General features: G+C 41.3%; 1 protein-coding gene across 3 annotated transcripts in view; it reads left to right on the forward strand.

Moving 5' to 3' along the window:
* ZFYVE9 (zinc finger FYVE-type containing 9) overlaps positions 1–11846 on the forward strand; it is a 116190-nt gene extending 104344 nt beyond the window's left edge. For all 3 annotated transcript variants that reach the window (XM_021684311.1, XM_021684312.1, XM_021684313.1), the window contains 5 exons: positions 2337–2417; positions 4791–4953; positions 7673–7778; positions 9713–9889; positions 11276–11846. In XM_021684311.1, coding sequence (XP_021539986.1) covers positions 2337–2417; positions 4791–4953; positions 7673–7778; positions 9713–9889; positions 11276–11437 — 689 coding nt within the window. In that variant the 3' untranslated portion in view covers positions 11438–11846. The remainder of the gene's footprint in view (positions 1–2336; positions 2418–4790; positions 4954–7672; positions 7779–9712; positions 9890–11275) is intronic.
* Positions 11847–15889: the final 4043 nt, after the last annotated feature.

The raw sequence follows: 15889 nt of genomic DNA on the forward strand, positions 1-15889 counted from the left end.
AGGTTGACTGGATTCTGAAAGAAGGCTTCTTGGTTCAGTGGTACTCATAGTGTGGCCTCATCACTTAGGAGATTGTTAGAAATGAAGCATCTATACCCCAAATATGCTAAATTAGAATTTGTTTTTTTAACAAGGCGCTGTGTTCAAATGCATATTGAAATTTAAGAATCATTGCTTATGGTGGCATTTCTTAAGGTGTCTTATCAGATTCTATGATTTTAAAAAACACGTAAGTGAAAGTCTTACATAGTACATTAAACTGAGAAATCCTGGGTTAAACAAATTTAAACAGATTTCTTTACTACAGGACTTTTCAGAGCCTTTAACAGGCTGATGTATATTATAATTTTCCAAAAGGAAGGTAGTGCCTGGCCCTTCCCAAATTTGACTAGGAATCTTGTTTTTCCTCAGAATATCTCCCATAACTAGCTTTCTCTAGTATGCTTTACTTCTCTGGCTGACAGTGATATAGGTCACTGTCTCCAGTATGTTTTTCCAATTGGTTGTTTAGTAAAGGCATAAAAGGTCTTTGTCACGTGTATATTCAATATGATATCCAAAATAAGGTAGGTGATAAGTCCACAATGCTCTCTGTTAGTCAGATGATACCTAGAATATTTGAATTAAGTTCTGGATATCATTAATGTAATTGATGATATCCATTGATAAAACTGGAGGTTCTTTAGAGGATGATTCAAGGCCTGTGAAAAATTTGGAAACTATGTCAAAAGAAGATTTTTTGAATAAACTATACATGTTTAATCTGGAAAAGTCTAGATTGGAAGAGGGTGAAAAATAGCTATCTCTATTTTTAAGGTTTTCTAGTATGTGGAAGTAAGATTCAATTTATTCTCTATAGCTACAAAAGGCCAGAACCAGCACCATTGGGTGAAAGTTACAGGAATCTAGATCTGGACTCAATTTGAGTACAGCCGGGAGTTATCCAGAAGTAGAATGGGCTGCCTTGTGCCATTGTGGACTCCTTATCCCTAGGAGTCTTTGATAAAGCTGGATGTCCACCTTTTAGAGATATTGCAGGGCCAGTGGGCAGGAAGTTGGATTACTTAGTCCAATTTAAGATGTGGAGGAGCATAGGGGCTCCTGGCTGGCTCAGTCGGTGGAGCATGCGACTGTTGATCTCTGTGTTGTAAGTTCGAGGCCCATGTTGGGTGTGGAGATTACTTTAAAAAAATAAAATCTTAAAGAAAAAAAAAAGATGTGGAGGGGCATAGTGAAATACTCTTAAAGCTAAATATGATTACATGTCCTTTCTTTTATGAAGACATAATGGTAACAGGTGTTTGTCTTTTAAAAAGGTTTTTTTTTTTTTTAAAGAACTGCACTAGGTCAGTAAAATGGTTGCCAACCATATCTCCATCTTCAAAATGTATTTTATCTAAAAAAAAAAAGTATTGGGGTGCCTGGGTGGCTCGGTCGTTAAGTGTCTGCCTTCGGCTCAGGTCCTGATCCCAGAGTCCTGGGATCGAGCCCTGCATCGGGCTCCCTGCTTAGCGAGAACCCTGCTTCTCCCTCTCCCACACCCCCTGCTTGTGTTCCCTCTCTCGCTGTGTCTCTCTCTGTCAAATAAATAAATAAAATCTTAAAAAAAATAAAAGTTAAAAAAGTATTAGATCGGCGTCAGCAAACTTTTTCTGTGAATGCCTGGGTGATAAATATTTTAGGCGTTGCAAGCCTGTGGTCTTTTTTTTTTTTTTAAAAGATTTTATTTATTTATTTGAGACAGAGAGAATGAGAGAGAGCGAGCACATGAGAGGGGGGAGGGTCAGAGGGAGAAGCAGGCTCCCTGCCGAGCAGGGAGCCCGATGCGGGACTCGATCCAGGGACTCCAGGATCATGACCTGAGCTGAAGGCAGTCGCTTAACCAACTGAGCCATCCAGGCGCCCGCAAGTCTGTGGTCTTTGTTACCAGTTACTCAACTCTGGCATACTTCAAAAACTGCCACAGACAGTATGCAAATGAGTGGACATGACTGTGTTCCAATAAAATTTTATTTACAAAAACAGGCTGCAGGCCAAACAGGTTGTAGTTTGCCAAGCCCTAGACTTGACCACTAAGATTTCTTTGCTTGTAAGATTCTTTAATTCTTGATTGGAGGGAGAGGAAAACAAAATGAGGGAGTGTATCTTAAAACTTCATTCCCAAAGGTATCATAAGCATCAGAATTATTGGTTACTTGTATATTGTGGTGTATAGAGTTGATATTTTTTGTTTTCTGTATGATGATGGTTGGAGTTACCAGCTATCAAATATTTCATTATTGTTCTTAGTCTTTGTATCTCCAGATCTACACTGAACTATTTATATTCTGTTTTAGTGACTGGTGCCAGTTTCTTTGTGTTCAGCGGCGCTCTGAAATCTTCTTCCGGATATCTTGCCAAATCCAGTATTGTGGAAGGTAAAGAGGAAGTTATTTACTGCATGTGTATTAGTTCAATCCTAATTATACAACTAAAAAGCAAGGGATGTTGGAGTGCCTGGCTGGCTCAGTCGGTAGAACATGCGACTCTTGATCTCAGGGTCCTAAGTTCAAGCCCCATGTTGGGCATAGAGCTTACATAAATGATAATAATAATAATTTAAAAAAATAAAAAGCAAGGATGTTAAGTCAAACCATGATACTTCTACAGTAGATTCCTGACTCCTATTATGTATTCAATAGCATCTTACTCTTAAGCTAATTAATTCTCCAAAGAAGGGAGTAAGTGGTAGAGATATCATGGGACAATGACATAAAAATTAAGAGATAGCCTTTCAGAGCTCTGGGATAGGGTACCCAAGGGGACATAGTCTGAGTTCAAATATATCATTGGGCTCAAATCTGTAAATATGTAGATGAAGTTCAGTCTGCCTTAACTCACAAGAGTGCTGCAGTCATCATTTGGGGTACAGAATGGGATGTACTTGCTGCTGGTTTGCTATAATTAGATTAGACATAACACATATCCTGACAAAAGCTAATTAAATGAGAGTTAATGAAAGACTAATGAGCATACTGTTTATTTTCTTTGTCATTTGACTCTTCCTATATTTTGATCTGGTTACTTTGATCTGGTTAGTCTTGTTGCATGACAAATTTACCCAGAACTTAATGGGTTAAAGCAACTATTTTAAAATGTTCCTCTGGGTCAGGAATCTTGACAAGGTAGTACAGGGATGTCCAGGGCCTCAATTGGGATGACTTGATAGCTGGGGGCTCGAATTATCTGAAGGTTCGTTCACTCACATGTCTGGGGCCTGGCCTGGGTTGATTTAAAGACTAGGAGTGGAGACTGAAGTACTCACACTTTGACTCCTTAGCATGCCTTGGTGGCCTTGCGGTAGCTGGACTTCTTACTGCAGCATGTGTTCTAGCAAAAGGCAGAAGCCAGGTTGCTTCTTATGACCCAGTCTCGAAAGTCACACGATGTCACTTCCACCAGACTGTAGTGTTGGAAGTAGTCATAAGCCTTCCCAGGTTCAAGAGAGGAGGATTTAGACTCCACTTCTTAATGGGGAAATGGGAAGGTAGCATTGTGAGAAAACATGTGAGAAGGGAGATACCATGGTGACCTTTGGAAGGTACCGTCAGCCGCACACGCTGACAGGTTTTCATTTCCACAGTAGCTTTCCTCCAGCGCCCTGTCTGAAAGCTGGAGTCCAGTGTGTTAACTGAAATACAGAGACAGTGTTACCTGTGTTAATAGATACTGGCTTGACCTCCTTTATTGGTAAGCTTGATAAAACAACTAGTGAAGAGCAAAGTACATTAATATTTTACAACTAAATTTCACAACTTTACAAAGCAGAAGCATGCTGTTAAGAAATTGTTAAGAAATCTAGGAGTTAAACAGTCATTGGTCTTAAGTGACTAATGCCTATGTGATCAAGTCTTGACTACATTTGAAATTGTATCTTGACAAAGATGATTAAAAAAACACCCTTTAAATGTTGTGGAAATGATAATTTGAACTGACACAGATCATTATAATGCAAAGTATTGTGTTTAAAAGTTATGTCTGTGTCTTTGGATTGGGAATTCCTTAGGTCTTATATTTCACTGTGTCAGTTGAACAGTTGGCAGCCTATTTATGAAATTTTTATTGAAGCTTTTATGAAATTATCTTAGTTGATGAAATTTTGTGTCAATGAAGCCGGGTAATTGCTCAACACGTGACAAATTTCACCCTGAATTTCAGTGTTTGCCTTTGATTTGGGTAGGTAGCAGGCCAAAAATAGTTGCCATGTGTTGGCTACAAGGTGGCTCATGTGAAACACAGGTGGTAGGTTTGCCTTACTGCTGCCAGTGAATGGATTTATTCCTTCTCCTACTACTGTTGTTTACTCAGTGACTTATTTAACAAACATTTCCTGGGCATTCATTGTATGCCGGGCAGTCACAGTAAGGTGAGAGAGACAGGGGTGCAAACACATAAATATGATTAGAGCATGATAAATGCAAGAGTGAAAACAGTTCTATCAGTCCAGAAGGGGGATGGGACCAAGTGTACATTTTCCCTTTGAGCGGTCTTAGGAGAAACTCAGTTGTGTCTGAAGTGAAATCAACAGGTGAGTTTTTAAGCAGAAGCCATCTGGTGTTTGTCCTCATAGCACTCCCAGAAGTAAGAGATTCAGCTCAAAGAACAGAACCTCTTTATATCTGTCAGCTTTAGAGAGCAGCGCAGAGTTTTACATTTAATCCTAAAGGGATTTGTTAGGTACCGTGATTCATCTGCCCCTCTCCCTGGCTTTGCGTTGTTTCCATCTGTATTATCTTGGTGCTGATTCTCAGATGGCGTTATGGTCCAGATCACAGCAGAGAACATGGATGCCTTGAGGCAGGCACTGCGAGACATGAAGGACTTTACCATCACCTGCGGCAAGGCGGACGCTGAGGATCCCCAGGAGCACATCTACATCCAGTGGGTGGATGATGACAAGAAAGTCAACAAGGGGTAAATGCAGAGGACTTTCCCTCTTGTGGCATTTAGTTATGGACTTGGCTCTGGGTTTTGTCTACACTGGTGTTTATAACTTTACTGAAAGCCCAAAGAGAAAGGACTGCTTTGGATATATGTAACATAAGATTTTAAATTTCTAGTTTCTTGGCTTAATTTCTGAAGGAGTTTCTCTGCATATTTTTGAAGAAGGGTGGAGGGAAGGAGTTGATGAAACAAAACAATCCTCTAAAGTTATCAACATAATAGTAATAACCTAAGCCTTTTGTGGTTTTATAAAAAGAAAGCCCTTTTGCTAACATTATTTCATTTGAGATAATAACTAGTGTTGTTTTTGCCATATTACCGAGTAAATAAGCACCTAAAGGCTCAGTGACTCCACAGAGCCAGGAAGTGGCAGGGCTAGGACTTAAAACCACCTCCTTGGGCTTCAAGTCCTATACTCTTTCCCAGTATATGGCAACTCTACTCTGAGGGCTCAAGCCAAAACTTTGGAGTCATCTTTGACACTTCTTTTTCTCTCACACCCTACACCTACCCCAATGGTAAATCCTGGTACTGTTCTATTTTATAGCATATATTTTATATATCCTGTTATATTTTACTTCAGCATGTATCCAGAATCCTACTACCTCTCCGGCCACCATCCTGGTTCAGGCCACCATCATTTGGTCTGGATTATTACAGTAGCCTTTCAGTTGGCTTGCTTGTTTCTAGTCTTCAACTCCTCCTGCCCCCCAACCTAATCTGTTTCTAATCCAGCAGCCAGAGCAATGTCCCTTCTTTGCTCAGAACCCACCACTGGCTTCCAGTATCATTCAGGGTAAAAGCCAAAGTATTTTTCAACTTATATGACCTCACACAATCCGCCCACCCTCTTACCTCACAGAAGCAACACCTGCCTTCTTGCCTGAACACATTGACTCTACTTCTGCCCTCAGACGTTTGTTCTTGCTGTTCTTTCATCTTTTTTTTTTTTTTTTAGATTTTATTTATTTGACAGAGAGAGAGACAGCAAGAGAGGGAACACAAGCAGGGGGAGTGGGAGAGGGAGAAGCAGGCTTCCCACTGAGCAGGGAGCCTGATGTGGGGCTCGATCCCAGGACCCTGGGATCATGACCTGAGCCGAAGGCAGATGCTTAACGACTGAGCCACCCAGGCGCCCCAAAAAATCTCTTAAAACTTTTGTTATTGAACAAAAAGAAGCAATTTCTAAAACAATGAGTACATTTCCCTATTTTACAAATAGCCGTTTATCTTCTCATACTTCACTGGAAATTTTAATTTCAAAATCAATTTGTGTTGAATTCTCTAATATAGTTGGAAATGAACATGGTTATTAGGACCAAAAAATTGATAATCTGGAAAATCTGATGCCATAAGATAGCAGTAACTAATAACAAGCAGGTTGCCCCTTCCTACAGCAAGTGACAGTGACAGCATCTTAGAAAACAGGACAAGAACTAGTTAGGGAAGACTCTCGAATTCAGGAGTTTAGTGTGTAGTGTATAAATCGAATGCTTTCCAGCTTGTCCCTCAGTGTCTGGATTTCTTCTCTCAAAATACTCTAATCAACTAAGAGTGCCCTTTAAAAAAAAAAAAGATTTTATTTATTCATCTTAGAGAGCATGTGAGTAGAGAGGGGGAAGAGGGAGAAAGAATCTGAAGCAGACTCTGCACTGAGCATGGAGCCCAACGTGGGGCTCAGTCTCACGACTACAAGATCATAACCTGAGACGAAATCAAGAGTCTGACGCTGAACCCACTGTACCACCGAGGCGCCCCAAGAGTGCCCTTTTTTGATACTGTTGTTTCATGAGTTGGAAATTAATTTCAGTGTTGTTTAAATAATTTTAATTCAGGTGAGTGAAATGAATCCCTGATATTGAAGTTTAAGTTCAATTTTATCTTTTTACATAGAGATTAAAAAACATAAATAGTTTTGAAAATTGTTAGGAAGAGTTTAGAATCTTTGTGACAATTATTTTGAATGCTCATCAGAATAAGTGTGACTCTCTACCTATTTATGCTTGCTATATTTTGGAGAGGAAATTACTATAAAAAGTTGCCTTTCCATTCAGGAATCTAGGAGTGATAATTTAGCACTAAAGGGAATTTGTTGTAATAATAATATAAATACTTGCTCATGAGCTCACACCAGCACTGTTATAATTAACATACTTGGTCAAATAATTCTTTTAATCAATAAATATTAAACTCCTGCATTCCAAGCAGTGTGTCAGACCTGGGAATACAGCATACAGAGGTGAGTGTATCATATTCCCTCCCCTTAAGAAGTTCATTTGTTAGGCAGATATGCAAACGTGTGAGTGTTATCATGGTCAGGAGCAGAGTGTGTGACAGCAGAGGGGAGAGCAAGCTTGGATGGGTGGCCATGCACTCACTGAATTTGGGAAGGAATGCTGGAAGAAGAGAGCAGGTTTGAATAGATAGTTTTTTTTACATTGAAAGAACCAACTCCTGGAATCATGGCTCCTTTTTATATGTGTTCTTTGAATTATTTCAGTGCATAGGCCCCTCCCATGAGAGCTCTATTCATGTTCATTTTTGTGCAGTGTCTTCTTACCGTGATATGTTGTACAAACAGATGTGTTCAACAAAGCGTCCAGTGTAATTAGTAGCAAGACTTGATAAGAGAAGTGGTTCTTCTAACTTGAAGACCTGCTTCCATCTCTTTCCTTTGCCTCTATTGTAGTGTTGTAAGTCCTATAGATGGGAAGTCCATGGAGTCTATAACAAGTGTGAAGATATTCCATGGATCGGAGTATAAAGCAAATGGAAAAGTCATCAGATGGACAGAGGTAAGGAAATGAAACTTGGCATCCTTGATTCCCTTTGAGCACAACTTTTTGCAAGGTTCAGAGACACACTGTGGGCTGATTCTGGAGAATAAGAAGAGAAAATGTCTATGTTTACCTTCGATACTCCAATTCCCTCTGGCCTATCTTAGCTCTCCAGGAAGAAATGCCACCGAGCATAACCTGTAGCAATCTGATTTCTCTTACTTTTTATGAATGAGCTTTTAGAGATTTGTTTGGATTAGAATTCAAGAAGGATGCTTCTCTGAGTAGTATATACCATCTTTGCTGTATTCTTCAGAATGCTGGGCTAGTTAATGCTGTACTCACAGTTAAAAGTATCTTGGATAACACAGTCTTTAAAAAATAGGCTTATTTCACCAATAAGAAAACTAAAGCTCAGAGACTCAGTACCTTGTCCGAGATTACAAGGCAAACAAGGGCAAAGTTCTGCTTCAAACCCAGATCCAGCCAACTCCCAAGCTCTTTTCCACTGTACGTTCCTTTACCTGAAAGCTGTATGAGATGCTAACCGGGAGTGAGAGGATCAGGGCAGGGACCCTGTATGCGTGTACATCTCAGACAAATCAGGAAGTTTATTCTCTGAGAATAAACAGGTAAGTTGTAGGTCTCTTAATTTGTTTTGAACCTGAGTTATACTCCTCCATAAAATAAAACATTAAATTATAAGACTTCTAGAATTCCTTGCAGCTTTAAAAGTCTTAATTTAAAAAAAAAATTCTGTGACTTCTAGCTTTTCCATTTTACACACAAGGTAATTCAGGCCAAGAGAGGTTCGATGCTACGTAAGTTCACACAGCTGGTTCATGAGAGCAAGAAACTAGAACCTGGTTCTCTATTTCTTGAGCTCTTGTTCCAAATAACTTACCCTTCGTACCACCAGGCTCAGTGTTTTCATATTGCAGCTCAGTGGTCTTAGCAGCTTGCTTTGTAATGATTGTCCCTTTGACACATTTCAAGTAGTGCAGTCTGGACCCTGTGAAACTCGTTATCACTTACAAGTAGTTTGACCTCTTCTCCCTCCCTTTTGCTCCCCAGTAATCCAGTGAGGTAACAGTGTGACCCATCTCATTTGCATAATGAGGAAACAGGCGCAGAGGCCTGGCATAGCAGGGGCCAGAGGTCTTCTGATGCCCACTGCAGAGTTCTACTCATCATTTCATGATGCTTTTCTCACTAGTGCACTAGTGCTTCTGGGCTGCCCCCTTTGTAGTACTCTTAGCGTAAGCCACCAAGCAGTAAGTGAGGGGGTGGTATATATAAGCATTGTGTATTTGCATATCTGTATCTTCTATATTATGCTTTTATATCATTTACAATAACCAGGGAGGGCAGGGGCTTTCTGTTTTAAAGGTGTAATTGGGCATTAAGAAGTCAAAGGACTTGCTCATGACCCTCCTTTATGTGACTAGGACTCATGTCTCTCAGTCCCAATTTTGCTGTGCTTCTCATTCTGTCTAGTGCACACAGTTCTCGCCTCAGCAGTGGCATGGCCTTGTGACAAGAAAACTCTGTGATGAGAGGCAGAAGACTTAGATTCTTGGATTGGCCTTGCCTCTGAGGACTTCTGTGCACTTGAGCAAGTCACTTCTCTTCTCTGAGTGATCTGTAACGTTGAAGGGGTTGGGTCACATAATCTTGTAAGAGCTGTTCTCTTAGATTCCAAGATGATTTTCACAGAAGATTGTCCACATAAAAGAATTACCTTTTAGAAATACCAATGCTAAATGTAAGCCTTTTCTGGTTCTCAGTAGAGCATACCATTATGACCATGGCTGAGACCAGGCAGGTAGGCAGGTCAGGTCTTCTGCACATCTTAGGGGATTAGGGTGCTCATACACAGTGGGCTCATGCAGTGGTTTTTTCCCCACATCTCCTGGGCACAAGGCTAAAAGTCTCTTCTGTTTGGGGAATAGGTGTTTTTCCTAGAAAATGATGACCAGCATAGTTGCCTGAGTGATCCTGCAGATCATAGCCGATTGACTGAGCATGTTGCCAAGGCTTTTTGCCTTGCTCTCTGTCCCCACCTTAAGCTTCTGAAGGAAGATGGAATGACTAAACTAGGACTACGTGTGACACTTGACTCAGACCAGGTAAGGAGAGTCCTAGGTAGCCTTGGAAGCCGGGCTTGAGCAATGTCTGTATTTTCTGACATGTGAATTTTCCTGCATCAGAGAACCTAGGTTCTCTGGGTCTTCTGGCCTTCCCTCTATCAGTAATGTCCCCAGATATGCTGCCTGGTGAGACTCTCTGAACCATTTGAACCTTGGCTTCCTCACCGGAATGTCTTCCAAGGACTCAGTTGTAAGTGTGGGGTAAGGAGGGGAAGTGTGTGAGGACCTGCCACCCCTGTGTGGATGGCATCAGTGCTCCTCTTTGAGACTCCCCAGTTCCACCCTTCAGGAATTGTTCTGCTGCCGTGAGCCAGCAGGTCCCACACTGCCCCGTAGCCTATTTTCTTAACCTAGCTGCAGCAGGTTTCAGACCTCTGCACCTCTCAGTCCTTAAGGTTTTTCTGTCAGCATTTCCGTGCTAGTCAGTGGATGAGGACTGGATCTATTTTTCTGTTTTCCTGTCAGCTTGGGTCTCCTGTGGCCAGGCTTCCCTTCCTGTCTTAGTTAATATTTTTGTATGCTGTTTGTAATAACAATCCACCCCCTCCCCCAATTCCTTGTCCCAGTATCTGTCTCCTGTGGCCCTGTATTCTAATCTCTGTTTTTTTTGGATTTTGGATCCCTTTGACATGTCCCACTGCTCATGCTTTAATGCAGAGTTGTGTCACTATCGGGGAAAATGTGAAAGGTTATGATCGGGCTCCACTTCCTGCCTAGTCATCAATCAATGTACTTATTTTCTACTTAAGGTCTTGACCAGTTCGGAACTGATAAGCATATCAGGGTAATACAAATGAGGTCTCCTGGTCCTTTCTCGAATGATACTGATAACTTGGTTGGAGAATTGCCTTATGTAAAACAATTAAAGAACAAGCATTTTTCTGCTAAATGTGTGAACCTCTTGAGGGCAGGGGCCCTGTTACATTCATCTGAATCCATGTATGTGTGGGTGCTCAGAAAAAGGCTTGTGGGTGGATGGATGGATGGGAAAACAGATGTTCAATTCCTGCTGTTAGGGAGTTGAACCTTGTATATTTCTCATTTTAATTTCCACAACCAAAGGTTTAGGTATTATTTCTGACATTCTGTACCTCTCTGTGCTGCCTCCCGCCGCCTGCCCTCTCCTGGGAAACTAAGGCCTTAACAGGTTAAGTGTCTTACCTAAGGTCTCATAGCTACCCACTGGTGAAGTTAGGCTGAATACATGACAGGATGATAATGACAATTCCGGGAAGAGGAGAACCTTGTGTTCACTGCTAGATGTGTCTAACCCATGGCTAAGGACATCTCCTTTCTAGCTCAGCCTCCTTGGCCCTCAGCCTTCTCCATCCAGTAACCTGTCATCCCCCTCTCTCTGTGCCGTAGGTTGGCTATCAAGCAGGGAGCAATGGCCAGCCCCTTCCCTCACAGTACATGAACGATCTGGACAGCGCTTTGGTGCCGGTGATCCATGGAGGGGCCTGCCAGCTCAGTGAGGGCCCCATCGTCATGGAACTCATCTTTTATATTCTGGAAAACATCGCATAGACAGAGAGGACTTCATTGTTTTTCTGTTCAGACCTGTTGCAACAGCAGTCATACCCAAATCATTTGCACTTTAGAACTGGAAGATTAAGCTTTTGTTAACACTATTAAATGGGGGGGTGGGGTGGGAGTGGGGGCAGGGGTGGGAAAGGGTGGTCGGGGGACAGATGTTCCATAATTCTGAGTCTTCTATGCATTGTCCACCAGGAAGATCTGGGCAGCTTCTGTTACTGCACAAGTTATGCTAGCCTTGCCGCTAATCCCCTTCCGTTACTGTTTAGACAAAATTCCTGCTCCTCTCTTTTAAGATTTACTTATGGTCTTGTGCTCAGAAATGCTCAAATGGGTACAACCATCACCAAGGATGGGGTTGGGAGGGCAGAGGGAAAATAAAAAAAGCATTGGTCTTGCACTCTTTGTACAGATTTGATGCAAAAAAGAATTCCACATTGATTTTGTCCCACTTACATCACAGTGACTTCAAGTAGAATTCACACGTAGATTTTTTTTATCAGCTTATTCACTGAAGTGAATCAGAGACCCAGTGGATTATCTCTTCTATCCAAGGAAGGGCAACTCAGTGTAAGTGAGGTCACTTGGATAGCAGAGCTGAATTCAGGATTGCTCAGGATCTGCCTGAGTGAATGGCAGGTATTGAATTGGGTCTTTCTGTGAAAACTGACAGAATACACTCAAGGCATTTTTAGTTCTACACTAGAGGTATTTAAAAAGACTTTTTATTGAGAAATAATTTAAACTTCCAGGAAAATTGCAAATACAAAAAAAAACCTATGTACGCTTTACCTAGATTCACCTATTGCTCACATATTAATATTTTGCCTCATTTGCTTTAGCTTTCTCTCTCCATAAAAAAATTAAGGCATTTGAGAGTAAGTTGCTTATATCATAGTTCTATACTCGTAAATGTTTAATTCCTAAAAATGTTCTCCTGCATAACTGCAACTTCAGTCAATTTAATATTAACAGGATTCTTGAACCTAGCATCTGTCGAGTCATGTCCTTCAGAGCATTTTCCCTCCAGTAAAGCTTCCAGCCTAGGATCAGACTCAACGGGTAGCTGTCCTGACTCACCTTTATGTCATCAATATTTTTGGTGAGTATAGGTTTTCCCACCCTATTTTTTAATAGAAAATGCCTCATTTTGTGCTTTCTCATAATTAGAATCAGTTTATGCATTCTTGGCATTCTTTAGCAGTTATACTTGGTCATCTGTAAGCAAAAGCCCTTCCTTCTTTCCTATTTATTCATTTAATTTTCATTGTGGACTCATGGATCACTTTTTGAGTAGCTGTAATTCATTATTTTGGTGCTCAAATGGTCTCAGCTTTGGCCAGAGAGAACCCCTTCGAGCTAGCTTCTGCATCCTTGTGATGTGTTCCTACCATTTTCTTTTTGAACACTTCCTTTTCCGGCCTAAGAACATGTTCCCAGCTCATCTTGTCTACCCTGCCTCAGCTTTCGAATCAGCCATGGTTTCTTTTAGTGGGAGCGGTATTAGAAACCAAGATTTGGTTTACCTTTGATAGATGTAATATATGTGATCATTTTCTCTTGTTAAAAATTTCCTTTAGTCACGGAGCAAATGGATTTCACAACTCAGCTGGAAAAATACTGGTCTAGGTAGGGCACCTCCCTTGTCACTGCCATCTTCTCGAAGCCCTGGCCAAGCGGGAGTCAGTCCATCTGCACTAAAAGCATAGCTCCAAGAATCCCCTAGAAGTTAATGCAGGCCTCTGGGACAGTGAGAGTCTGCTCTCCAACGGCTAGAGTTGGGCTTAGCACTTGGCAATCACAGGCTGTGGAACTACAACAGACAGCAGTTTTCCAAAGGGAGACCCAGAGACCTGGCCTTGTGCATGTGTTTAGCTAAGTTCATCCCTCTTCCGGGGTGGTGGGGATCCACATTCTACAGTCTTTGTTGATGGTAGCTGCAGGGATCTGTGACTGTGACCTTTCCCATAGACTCAGAGGTACTCAGAACTTCTAAGGGAAAGAAAAGCAGATGCCCACAGCACACCAACTTGTAAGGACTGAGCCCTGGAACCACCACCCGCCAAACCTGACAAATAGGAAACACTTAATAGGGGCATGTGTTTGGGGTGTAACATCCAGTATGGTCTACCTGGATCTTAGAAGTTTAGAGTTTATTTTCCTATATGAGTTTATCTTCATGCTCAGTACATTTTGCAGTTGTATCTCTTTCTTCTGGATCAGTGCAAGCTTTTGAATTCTACCAAGGACAAGCTCTGGCCCTGCATAGTCAAGTCCGTTCTCAACTGTATAAACTATCCTTTGTTTTAGTAAAATCATCTTGTGGAGTTGAGCATAAAGTAACCAAAGCTGGTTTACTTTTTTCCCTTGTTCTATGTTTCTATATATTGTATACTGTAAGAACGATATAAAGTGGAGGGCTGAAACCGCGCATTTCTAAATAAGTGAAGTATTTCTAGAACATAAAGATTGAGATACAGAGATCCTTACAAAGAAAATAATTGCCATTCTGGTAACTTACTAAATTTTTTTAAAAATATGGATTGAATTCTTATAAAATGTTAGGCAATGTAGGTTCTCCATGTATTTTTAGCAACACTTTCTGAGCACCTACTGGTCTCCAGGGCTACAGAAATATGGGACTTTGCCCTGTAAGTACCCATCTGGTGTCTCCCCTCATCCACTGTGGTTCCTGAATGCTGGTGGGCCCAAACTTTCCAAATGAACTGACTTTTATCATAAAACTATTCCCTGGGGAATAATTTATGCATCTGATGTGTTTCAGTCATCAGGCAATCTGCTGAACATTGTTTCTATGTTTGTGGTAGTGATTTCTATTTTAATTATGTAATGAGATTTTTAGGGAGTATGTGGCCAGAAGGGCTGAAGAGTAGAGCAGGAATGATAATGCCCATTTTAGAGCCTGGGAAGCTGAGGCCCTCTTAGGGAGGGAGCTGGACCAGGTGGAAGCTCTCTGGCTCTACCAGTTTCAGCCCAACAGTTTCATCAAGAGCATTCTTAAGGGACAAGATCTTTTAGGAGCTACCCACAAATATTTAGGAAACATTCTCAGAATTTGGAAGTAACAATGCGGGTTTCACAATGGTACTATAAGAAAGGAAAATGATTGTTAAAGTCACAAAATATTTTGCCCTTTTAGTAAGATAAATTTCTAAAAAAAAGAAAAATGATAAATTTCTCCTGTATTTTATTCAGTTCACAAATTCTGAAGAACGTATGTATGTCTTGCACTAGGAAGAAGAGAATTTAAAATGTGAAGTTATTTGGGTTGTGACCTGTTCCCAACTGCCCATGAGTCACAGATCTCTGATGTCTGGTTGCTGCATTAGGACAGATCTTAGGACAAGGAGGCTGGGCAGGCTCCTCCCACTAGACGTGACCCCTGCATGCTTTGGCTGCAACAAAGGCCTTTTAAGAATCTGTTTCCAAGTCCAGTGGGCGGCTTTGTCTTGCCTTTCTCAGCCTGGAGGTTCTGTTTTCCAAAAGCAAAGGGTAGTAAACAGACTGAAGTTGAACAGGTTGTGAAGGGAAATCTTTGAGGCACAGGAAACTATCAAATTGGAATAGGGTATTTCCAGCAGAGGTCTGAGTTTAAAAACTAAGGCTGGCTGGAACCTCTGAGGATAATCACAGCTGTCTGTCCCACCCTCTTAGTAAGCATGGGGTGGGGTGTAAACCCTTAGGGGAAGACTAGGTTAGGGCAGGAACCCTCCTGACCCACCCCTCTTTGCTCTAGGCCACCTTATAAAGGCTAGTAACAACGCTCCTTTTCATTCTAGATTACTGCTTGTCTGACACACAGATATGACTGCGATTAAGTGTTAGCTCTCACATCTGTGGAAATTTTGGTAGTTCACTGATTGATAGGTAAGACTGGCCAGAAAACTTTTAGAAAAAAAGTCACTTGTCATTCCTGTTCTGTTACCCATGAACAGCTCTGCTCTTAAGGGCAGGAAGCATGGTCCAGCCCTATCCTGGAAAGACACACAAAGCTCAATCCCTGAGCTGTGCTTATGCAGTACTATAGTGACCAGTAAGCTGAGTGTATTTGCTTCACTCCTAGCCTTTAAAAAATCTTGAGGAATGCTTTGTTGAACCTAATGCTTCAAAAAAGGGGAAAAAAAAAGATGTTGAAGTTTATTTCTAAGAAATGTAGAATATTGCCATTTTGATTATTAAATCTCAATCTATTATAACTATAAATCCCTCCATGGTCTCCATCCGTTCAGAAAAAGCCAAAGGAGAATTTCTTGGGAAGGAACTAGGGATCGCTCTAGGTGATGAGCAGAAGACATAGGCTTCCCCTTGCCCTTTCGCAAAAGTGGAGCTGTAGCTGCGGTTCCTGTCCATTAACAGATGTTACTGCCACTCTGGCTTTTAAAAGTGACAGGGAACAGGGCTTTTATTCAGGACTTTGGTCGT

Source organism: Neomonachus schauinslandi, chromosome 4 (assembly GCF_002201575.2).
Source record: "Neomonachus schauinslandi chromosome 4, ASM220157v2, whole genome shotgun sequence".
NCBI lineage: Eukaryota > Metazoa > Chordata > Mammalia > Carnivora > Phocidae > Neomonachus > Neomonachus schauinslandi.